This window comes from Euphorbia lathyris, chromosome 8 (assembly GCF_963576675.1).
Source record: "Euphorbia lathyris chromosome 8, ddEupLath1.1, whole genome shotgun sequence".
Classification (NCBI taxonomy): domain Eukaryota; kingdom Viridiplantae; phylum Streptophyta; class Magnoliopsida; order Malpighiales; family Euphorbiaceae; genus Euphorbia; species Euphorbia lathyris.
In genome coordinates, this window is record NC_088917.1 from 60,425,374 (window position 1) to 60,436,630 (window position 11,257).

Below are 11,257 nucleotides of genomic sequence, written 5' to 3' on the forward strand. Positions count from 1 at the left end.
CTCAATATATTTAAAATCCGAAACGAAATTAAAATTTTTACTCTCATTTATGTTGTATAAAATCCAAAACAAGGTTAATTTTTAACTTTCATTTCCATCTATTCTTTTTCCTTTCCATTACCTCCTTTAACTCTCATCTCCATTAACTTGCAAACTCCCAAACAAATAAAGTAAAATATTAAAAAGTGAAGAAAATGTTTTTTTTTAAATAAAGGAATAATTTTGAAGGAATAAATCAGGCTTTATTTTTTAATAAATAATGGTCAAAAGAAAACAAATAAAACGTGAGAATGGCAACAGAAACATACACAGTGATATGAAGTAACAGTTGATAGCTCACTATATAAACTCAATTCCTCATTAACAACATGTTCACAGTAAAAAAAAAAAAGAATCCAAAATTCCAAACTCATCTTCAATATAAACTCAATTTCCCTTCACTAATTTTCCATATCCAAAATTGATTCATTTTTGTTCCAAAAATTGTAAAAATGGAGTTTAAGATGAACAAGGTTAATGGAGAACAGAAAAGATATGCTCTATTATTAGCAGCAAGAGATTCAGATTATGTGAAGGAAGTGTATGGAGGATATTTCAATGTATTTATTGCAGCTTTTGAGGAAGAAGGTGAAATATGGGATTTGTTTAGGGTTGTTGATGGAGAATTTCCAGATATGAATCAACTTCATCTCTACCATGGTTTTGTTGTTAGTGGTAGTCCTTTTGATGCTTATGGTAATGACTTTTGGATCCTCAAACTTTGTTTCCTTTTGCAAAGTTTGGATGCCATGCACAAAAAAGTTCTTGGAATTTGCTTTGGCCATCAGGTAATTCATTTAATTTTTATTCTTTTTTAACTTTTTATTTTAAACATATAAAAAATGGGAATAGTGTAAATAATATCTCTCTAAATCGTGTTATCGTATAAAAAATTATTGTAAATAAAAAAAGGAACGTATTAATTTACCACTACGTGAGAGATAATCGGGGTGAATCAAATAAATGTATATAAATGAAATTGATTGATTAATAGAGTATACTAGTAAGGAGTATTATAAAGTTTCTCGAATTTACTACCCTGTAATACCAGAATTTCTTAAATTATAGTTTTACACTTTGAATACCTAATTTTTTGCATTTTAGTTAATATGCTATTAGAGTTGTAAAGGAAATAATGCCAAATATAAGTTTTTCACTATTTATGATTCCTTTTTATGTTGAGCTTTTCTATTTAATGAAAAATAATAATAATATTATAACTTCGTCTTTAAACTTTAATTTTACCTATCATTCTTCTACATTTTACCGATAACAACCTAATGATGAAAATTTTACACACAACCAATTACATGATACGTAATTATAGTGTTTGAGTTTAGTTAGTAGGAAATGAATCATTTTTCGGTTGATACAAAATTAACATGCAAATTTTTGGGTTGAATTAGAATTGATATGTAAATTCGATAATGACACAAATAGTTAATTATTATTCTATTCTCTCATGTGTGTATATGTCAGTTTAAATAACGAAGGTAATAAAATTAGATTGAAACAATTGTGCTACAAATTTGTTTGAGCTGATTTAGGATTGACTTACTTCACATGAACACCATACTAACCCAATAGTTATCATTCCTATAACAACCCATTTTCTTTTCCTACACTCTCTGAAAAGGGTTTTGAACGAAATTTTGAGAGCTAACCGAGCGCCCCCTAGTTCTACCCTGCTTTTGTATATGAATTCTTTAATATTAATGTTGAAATGAATTGCAGGTATTGTGCAGAGCATTGGGAGGAAAGGTTGGAAAATCATATACAGGATGGGATGTTGGATTAAGGGAAGTGAAATTAGTGAAGGATTTGTCAACAAGTAATAGTTTCTTCCTAAACAATAATATGAATTTGAGTGAAATAATTCCATCAGAAGCTTCATTATCAATAATAGAATGTCATCAAGATGAAGTTTGGGAAGTTCCATTAGGAGCTAAAGTAATTGCATCTTCAGACAAAACATGTGTTGAAGTGTTCAATATTGGAGACCATATTTTGGGGATTCAAGGACATCCTGAGTACACTAAAGACATCCTTTTTAACCTCATTGACCGTCTTCTCAACAACAATTCAATTAACTTTGAGGTTGCTCAAAATGCTAAGTTTGGACTCCAATCTGCTGAACCTGATAGAAAATCTTGGGGGAGTATTTGCAAGAACTTTCTAAAAGCTACAATACATGTTTAGTTGCCGGTGAACATTCACTCTTTATTATTTCAAGAGATTTCATGTGTTACCGTTAGAAAAAAAACAAAAGTTTAACGGAGTTAGTTTTTACCTTTTACTAATTAAAATTTGACAGTTATCAATTCAATATATATTGTGTTACTAAAAGTAGATCATTTCATGTGCAATACCGGACAAAGTAAAAGATTTAACATGTCATATTGATGAAGTTAATGTATCGCATTAGCGTAATATTGTTGATTGAATTCTTTATTTTGTTAACGGTGTAAAATGCACAATTATTTTTCTAGGAAAAAAACATTTTAAAATTTTTTCCCTTCCATTTATTTTTTTCTATGAAACACTTTTCTTAATTTTGTATGTAAACCATTGTGCTCTTTTTCTTCAGAGGAAGAATAATGTAGTATGATAGTTGATTTTGATAGGACAAGTTTTGAGGTATTGACCTGCCGAGCATTATGAATTTGCTTGAGTTAGAATTATCGGGTCTAAGCGATTCACAAACAGTTCAGTCATAGGGAGAGCTTCTCAAAACTGAACACCCTAAAATTGTATTCTTAATTGAAACCTTGGTGGATAAGTCTCATATTGATGCCATTAGACTCCAATTTCATTATGAATGTTGCTTTACGGTTGATAGTTAGGGTCATACTAGTGCTTTACCAATGTTGTGGAAGAATAGTTTGAAGGTTGAGGTCCATGCTTTCTCGTAGCACGAAGAAAAACGGTTGATTTTTTATTCTATGGATGTGTTGTCTCGAATTCTGACTGATAAAGCTAATGTTATGCTTACTTCTCTCTTTGATTTGGAGGACTTTAAAACTATTTTTATTTTCAAATGCATCTCGGGCTTGATGGTATAGTCATAGTCTTTTTCATCATTATTGGAATGTTATTGGGTTGGAGGTCTTCAATGCGTGTAATGGCTAGTTGTGTCGGAATAAATTCCTGATAGTATTAATGACACTATCATTGTTCTTACCAAAAAAAAAATGACACTATCATTGTTCTTATTCCTAATGATAATCTCAAGCTTATGACTGATTTGAGACTCGTCTCTTTGTGCAACATCCGGTCTAGTCGAGTTCATCAAATCCCAAAGAGATTTGGATTTCTAGTGGGAGCCGATGAAATCCCAAAGAGATTTGGATTTCTAGTGGGAGACGACGAAGAGGTTCACGTGTTAGACGATGAACCTACGACTTATGAGAAGGCTCTTGTAAACATATACATGTAAGCTAGTGGGAGCTCGTATGAGCCTTTATATGTAAACTAGTGGGAGCTTGGTCATTTACTTAGTATTATATGCCGACGATATTTTACTAATGGGAACAATGTAGCTATACTGCAATCGGTGAAAATTTTCGTTATCGGATAAAATCCTCCATAATAGACTTAGGAGAAGCAGCTTACATCTTAAGGATTAAAATCTATGGAGATAGATTGAGAAGACTGCTTGACCCCTCCCAGTCTAAATACATTGACAAAGTGCCCAAAGCGTTTTGCACTAGACCTAACATCACCTTTTGCTTTAAGCATGACAAAGTCGATTATACGTCAACCCGAGTGATGGTCACTGGATTATTGTCAAGAACATTCTTAAGTACTTAAAATGACTGAAGATATGTTTCGATTATATGGAGATGATAAATTGAAAGTTGGAGACTTTCATATATAAGTCATCAAACAGATAAAGATGTTTTCGCAGAATACAAGTTTATTCTCGAAGAGGTACGGTTAATTGGAAGATTTCCGAGCAGGAAACCGTAGCCGAGCCATAAATTAAATCAGAGTATAGCAGCTTCGGAAGCTACTAAAAGGAAGTTTGGAATGCAAGTTCATTAATGAACTAGGCGTGGTACCTGACATTGTTAATGAGATTAACAATAGGGTTGTTGCTCTTGCTAAGGGCCCGCAGTCTCATAATACATCCAAACAATACCTCAGTCATTACTATCTCTTCCGAGAGATAACAACAAGAGTAGATGTGAGAATTAAAAGAGTGCCCACCAAGGCACAATCTTATAGATACATTTAAAAGAATGCCTTACCCCAAAAGGTTCATGATCGTCATACGAACGCTTATGGAAATGTTTTCAGAAACAATTGGCTTTAGTCCAAGTGGGAGAATGTTGGAGTTTAGTGTCCTAAAGACAATTGTTTTAGGATATAAATATTAATGAATAAATTGTTTATTTAGTCATTTGTTTAATCAGATATATAGCATTAAAATGTAACTATATATAAAGGCACAAATCTTTCATAAAGAAAGTAACCCTAAGTTTATTTAAGTAGTTATAAAGTGTTCATACAAGAATGAAGTGAGACTGTACTTTATAATAGACCAATAGACTTAAAGTAAACCCAAGTCAAGTAATATGTTATAGGGGTTGGCATATTACTGTTGAGACTTGCATGTAACAGCGTTTTCTGTCGAGACAGAAAGCTGATCTCACAAGCTTTAGATATTTAGATATCTAGATAGTTACATGGATCCAGTGAAGGAGTTCATTAGGATTGGGACCCGACTTGAGATAACAGAATGAATTGATTTATCTAATGTGTCAACTGTTCATCTCATTGGTATTAGTAGGTATAACTAATCCTCAGACTCAAACATTTGTTAATTAGTGATTATGGATTATGGAGTCTGATACTTTGATTCTGTGCGAGCACGATCCAACAGGTGAGAGCCTGGGGTATGTGAGAGCAGGGTTGGGTATCACACAAAGTAATTGCAGAATAGTTAATGTCAGATTGAGCATTTGTCACTCCCGATAAGTGGGAGATATATCCAAATGGCCGCTTGTGGTGAATTGACTGAAATCCTTGCAAGGTGATAGAGTTAAGAGTAGAAATGAACATTTCACTTAACTTATCTTTTCAGAGTGAATTCAACCTGTACAAGTAAAATCGGACTCTTCGTTATATGTAACCTTGACACGTTCCATGGTTATAAGGAATTGACCGACAGGATATAGTTGATGAAGGATCGTATTATACTGTACCTAATGCAGAAAGGTTAACGTCAATTATCAACCTGACTTCTTAATTGATCTGGGGGAATATCATAGGTTCTGCTAGTAACAGCTCGCGACGGTATTGCGTTATATATATGTTGGAATTAATCGTGATGAATAATTTCAAAGGATATATACGGCTAGTGGCAATAAAGAACCTAATGGGTCGCATATGGGACTTGGAATCAGAGGACGAAAATGTAATTAGTGGGACATACATGTATGGGCCGAAAATTGTATTAATTTAGGGATAAATTAATTTGATTAATAATTATAATTTGATTATGGTTATGAATTAAATTAAATGATTATCTGATAATATTAATTAGAAGTTTTTTATGTGATTGAAACTCTAATTAATTATCCCTAATATTAATTAATTATTAATTTGATTAATAATAATTATCTAGATATAATTAGTTATTATTTAGATAATAGTAAAGTGTTTATTTAATTATCTAATTGGGAATCCTATTCAGAATAAGATCCCAATTATTTAATTACCTAACACAGCTGGGATTAGGGTTTTGAGAAGTCTATAAATAGACTCCCTAACTACAAAATTTTGTCAACACTAAATAGAAGGGCTAGAGGAATCGTTCCGCAACCGTCTCGGCTAATTACAATCTTTCTTACTCTCTCTTTGATCTCCTATCGATTTCTGTTAGAGGCAATCATTGCGATTGCTATTATTAAGGTTGGTTACTGATTAGTTATCTTTTTCTGTGTTGTTTCTTTTGTTGTTCGCGATACACGGATTAAGAGTTGTGGGCACTTCATTTGCAACCGTAGATAGTTCTTCGCCGAAAGTATTACTTTCTATCCCTCTTTATATGAAACAACAATTGACAGATCTTGGAAAAGGAAAATAGATAAAATAGATAAAATTTTATTATTCCGCTACGCCTATGCTTGTCTATTTTTCTACATTATGATGCTATCAGCACAAGTTGTATATCAATTAAGGAATAGACATGTATACCCAAATAAGTTGCCTACTTGTTATATAGCATGTTCTGTGTCACTTGAATATACATATGTCTACTTGAATAAGTTGTCTACTTTGTATTACAAAAAACGGATAGCATGCAAGAGGGGCATGATTATGTGACGTACGAATAGCGTACAAGGGGGGCGTGATGCGCGAATAGCAACAAAGGAGATTTGGATGCTAAACAAACACTAGAGTTGGATGGCGTGGAATACTGGAGGGGCATGGAGCCAACATTGAAGGTCAGATTGATTACCAAGTAGATTTGTAATCAGTAGTCATTCCGTTCTTCAAGATTGGCTCTATGCCCATCTAGCAGTCCACACCATCCAGCTCAATGTTTGTTTAGCATCCAACTCTCCTTGATATTCACACATCATGCCCCCCTTGTACGCTATTCGCACGTCACATCATCATGCCCCCCTTTGCCTGCTATTCGCACATTATATATATCCCCTGCATACTCTTCAGTCCATCTCCTGGCAGTTGCTTCATAACCTGCCTTATTGTTGAGGTATCGCTCAGCGATTCGCTCTCGGTCAGAAAATGGCTCCTCAATGAAGGGCTCTATCAGTATTCCATAAATATTCCACAGCAGCTAGAAAATGCATTTATAAATTGGACACCAAACATATGAATAGATAAATTAGAACCCAAACATAGGCAAATGCATAGGTTTATAGCATCATTTTACCGTGGCAATATTATGGGAAGGGCGATCGAGTAGCTGGGGCATAGATACATGCCCCAAAGGACCGATATTAGGATGATAAATCTTGGTCCTGAACATGAGCTGCGAATAATAGTAATGTCATGAGTGTATATGCATTTATATGAACTACTTACTATGTGTTAATAAGTTCATGTTCTTACAACTGGAGGTGCACGGTAGGGGAAATCGATAGAGAAGTCCATATGGACTATGAATACACCTCCTTCATAAGGGGTGTTTGGAGGTCCCTTCATCACGAAAGTCTATTGCTGACGGTCAGGACCTGCATAACTATTGATGAGCCACCTGGGTGCCTCATGTCGGAGTAGGGAAATATGTGCCTCAACACGAGTATGAAGGTCCTTTATACATTTATCCATGATCGATATAACTAGAGTAAGTATAGTGTTGGGTTGTGGACTCTTGAGAAATGGTAAAAGCTTCATATTTATACTGTGGGTAAGTGAAAGGTATAGGAAGGGGAAATGGTAAATGAGTGTTATTAGGTCTATCTGTATACGGTACGTGATCAATAAGCATCAGTTGGTTTTGCAGATATCAAGACTTGGGGATTCTAGGCCTAATAATGACTTATAGATATATGCAGATCAAGTTAGATTTTGCTTCCAACACCACGCCTTTGAAAGATTGACAGATTTGGAGATGCATTAATTGCTTGTTGTTTTTACCTTTACATACATTCAGAAATTTGTCTAGTTCAAATGTAAACAGATTATGAGCATTAGTCTGGTTCAAATGTAAACAGATTGGCAAATTTAAAATCATTGATATACATAAATTCTTGTTCATTTGATTATGTTTCAATAACCAGATTCATTCGAAGAAGAAGGCAAAGAGTGACATTTACGTTAAAAAAATATCATCTAAACAACAATACAAAGACATTAAAATAAACGAATCTGTCATCTGAAAATAAATCCATTAACATGATTGATCAAGAACTATGTCATCTGAAACAAGCTACAACAACATAAATTATTATAAAAACTGTCATCGTGAATACCAATATGCCAATTTCCCATATATCTACTTGACATTTTTAATTATTAGTATGTCATGTGATGACATTAAAGGTGACGTTAATAATAAAAAATCTGCATCATAACAAGATTAATATGACAGTACGAAACTAGGCTTATGTCATGCATCGTATCTTCACATGACATAACCTAACCGTCATCTGAATGGGCAACAGACGGCAGGGAGTCCCGTGACAGATTTATATATCACGGGACGACGATTTTTAACCGTCGTCTGAAGGGGATTTTGGCGTAGTGGATGTATGCAGGTCCTCTGGATAGAGACCTTCTAAAATGGGCTTTGAGGATAAAAGTCCCCCAACCCCTACGAAGAAGGTGTATATGAAATCCACATCTGTTTCCCTCTCCAGTTCCCCTCCAGACCTCCTATTGTAATAACACAAAGCTCATTAAGGTTCAATACTACATATAATAATATACACTGAAATGCAGGTATTGTGGAGAGCATTGGGAGGAAAGGTGGGAAAAGCATACATAGGATGGGATGTTGGATTGAGGGGAGTGAGAATAGTGAAGGATTTGTCGACAAGTAGCAGTTTCTTCCTAAACAATAATTTGAGTGAATTTATTCCATTAGAAGCTTCATTATCAATAATAGAATGACATCAAGATAAAGTTTGGAAAGTTCCATTAGGTACTGAAGTTATTGCATTTTAAACAAAACAAGTGTTCAAATGTTCAATATTGGAGACCATGTTTTGAGGATTCAAGGACATCATGAGTACACTAAAAACATCCTTTTTAACCTCATTGATCGTCTTCTCACCAACAATTAAATTCACTTTGACTTTGCTCAAAATGCTAAGTTTGGACTCCAATTTGCTAAATTTGATAAAATATCTTCAGAGAGGATTTGCAAAAACTTTCGAAAAGCTAGAATACATGTTGGACATTCACTTAATGAATGTGTTATTATTGCAAAAGATTTCATGTGTTACCGTTAGAAAAAAAAACAAAAATTTAACGACGTTAGTTTTTACTTTTTACTAATTCACATTTGAAGGTTATCAATTCAAGTAAACGTAAATAATTTCATGTGCAACATCAGCATAGTCAATAACTCAATATATCATCTCAGTGAAGTTAATGTATCATATTAGCGAAGTTTAATATTGTTGATTGAATTTTGTATTTTTATTAACGGTGTAGAACACAATTATTTTTCTAAGAAAAAAAATAAAAAGGAAAAAAAATATTTTTAACTTTTTTTAATTCTCTTTGTTTTTTCTATGAAATATTTTTCTTCCTTTAGTTATAAGCCATTGTGCTCTTTTTCTTGAGAGGAAGAATAACGTAGTATGATAGAAAGGAAAATCATTTATAGAAAATAAGTGTATTCTCTTCCCTTTCAGACGTTTGTTTATGTTGGCCTTTATTTTGCGAATGAGCCCATTTCAACCTTGACTCGTGTGGATTTGATGCAGACGTGCTAGATAAATTAATGCTCAATTAATTTTATTGGTTTCAGGTTGTAAAATGCGTGTTAAACTTAACTTTTAGAAAATGAAACGATTGGATGAAGGATTCAAATTGAAAAATAAAATTCTTCTTGGTTCCTAGTTCCACTATAAAAAAAGCTTTACTAGCTAAGCTAATGGCACTACAACAAAACTAAATCAACACAAGGATTTGAATTTTTTTCCTTTTTATTGATTTTGTAAATATTGTTTTTTTCTTGACAATGAAAGAATACTTTATTAATCAATGAATGAAGAATCCTTACAAAGATTATCCTCTAACAAAAAAGGAATAGAGATTGAAAAAAATTGGCTAGCATAAGACAAGGCATGTCAGGCAATATCATGGGCATCCTCATTCGTGAGCCTAGAAACAAAGACGACTTTAAAGTCAGAATTTTGAGCTAAAATATCTCGGCATTCTTGTATGATACCACCTATTTCCGAGATGTCCTGTTTTCCCTAATAGAGCTTGTCTACCACTGATTTTGCATCAATCTCAATCATAACCCGATCAAGACCCAATGAATTAAGTCATGCTTGCAAACATTGTTTTGATTACAAATAATAAAATCGGAAAAGAAAGCAATAACTACAACTGAAAAACAACACTAATTTCGTGGGAAATTATACTTAACAATAACGATTAGTCGTAATTGAATTGAACAAGAATGAAGTTATTGACAAAGCTGAAATTGAAAACAACAAACTTAAAGCTGAAAATAAATTGACGACTCGTCGACGTTTGGAACTGAAATTAATATCGTATTTGTGGATGACTATTGTTGTGATTGATCAAACCGAGAACTACACGAATATGGATCGAAGGCTACAGAAGTATTTGTGTGAAGTAAATGTGTTTTGGAAACCCCGAGAAGTATCGAGCACTCAAATTTATCTAGAGAAATGGTAATGTTAATTTTGTTTTTACTCATAGCTATGCGAATCAGATTGCCATAGCTCTGTGAATCAGATTGTTTACTTCTAGATTGATGATATCTTCGAGTTGTAATTAGTTCAGATCATGTTTGATGAATATATTACTTCATGGTTCGTAAAAAAGCCAAAATTTAAATATATGGGATAAGGTGTATATTGGGCCTTATAGTTTTTGGGGAAGTTTATATTCTCTTGACGTATAAAGTGGTACAAATTTAACCCAAACGTTTTTAAGCAAGATCAATTTTACCTCTACGTAATGAAACTTTTGAACGAGATGGTTTGACTATTATTTATCCTAAATTGTTTATGTTACTAACATAATTACAAACAACCAACCAAAATGTCACGAACTAAGTTTGTCACAAAAAAGTAATCAACAAGTGGTAAAATGTTTATTGTGTCAGTAACACAGTTACAAACAACATACAAAAAATGCACAAAACTTCTTTAGTTCATCGACATGTTGGGAAGGTTTGATATAACAGTCAAATAAACGTAACATGTCATGTCAGTGTCCTTAATCTTTAGTTACTATACTCTAATAGTAGGTTAAATTATAGTTATTTATTGATTACTTAGTTAATTAGATATTATGGCTATAGTTGGAATGCTAATTTCATGATTTAAGTGTAAAATTAAAAGTTTAGAGTAAGTTTTAAAGAAGTTAAATTTTATAGGGCCCAAAAATGGACTATTTCCCTTATTGGAAAGATCAATAACACAAACCAAGATTTTGTTGGTCCCGTGTAACGTAGTATGATTAGTTCCAAGGGGGGGGGGGTTAGGAACTAATATAACTTTTTTGCTTAATAATGCTGACTTAATTAATGTTTGAC

The 11,257-nt window shown here is 33.1% G+C and overlaps 1 protein-coding gene across 1 annotated transcript; it reads left to right on the forward strand.

Annotated features, from left to right (window-relative positions):
• The first annotated feature begins 491 nt into the window (after positions 1-491).
• Positions 492-2,238, forward strand: LOC136203961 (gamma-glutamyl peptidase 5-like). The gene is made up of 2 exons (XM_065995168.1): positions 492-827; positions 1,774-2,238. Exons 1-2 carry the CDS (start codon positions 492-494, stop codon positions 2,236-2,238), a joined length of 801 nt encoding a protein of 266 aa, XP_065851240.1.
• The last annotated feature ends 9,019 nt before the right edge of the window (positions 2,239-11,257 follow it).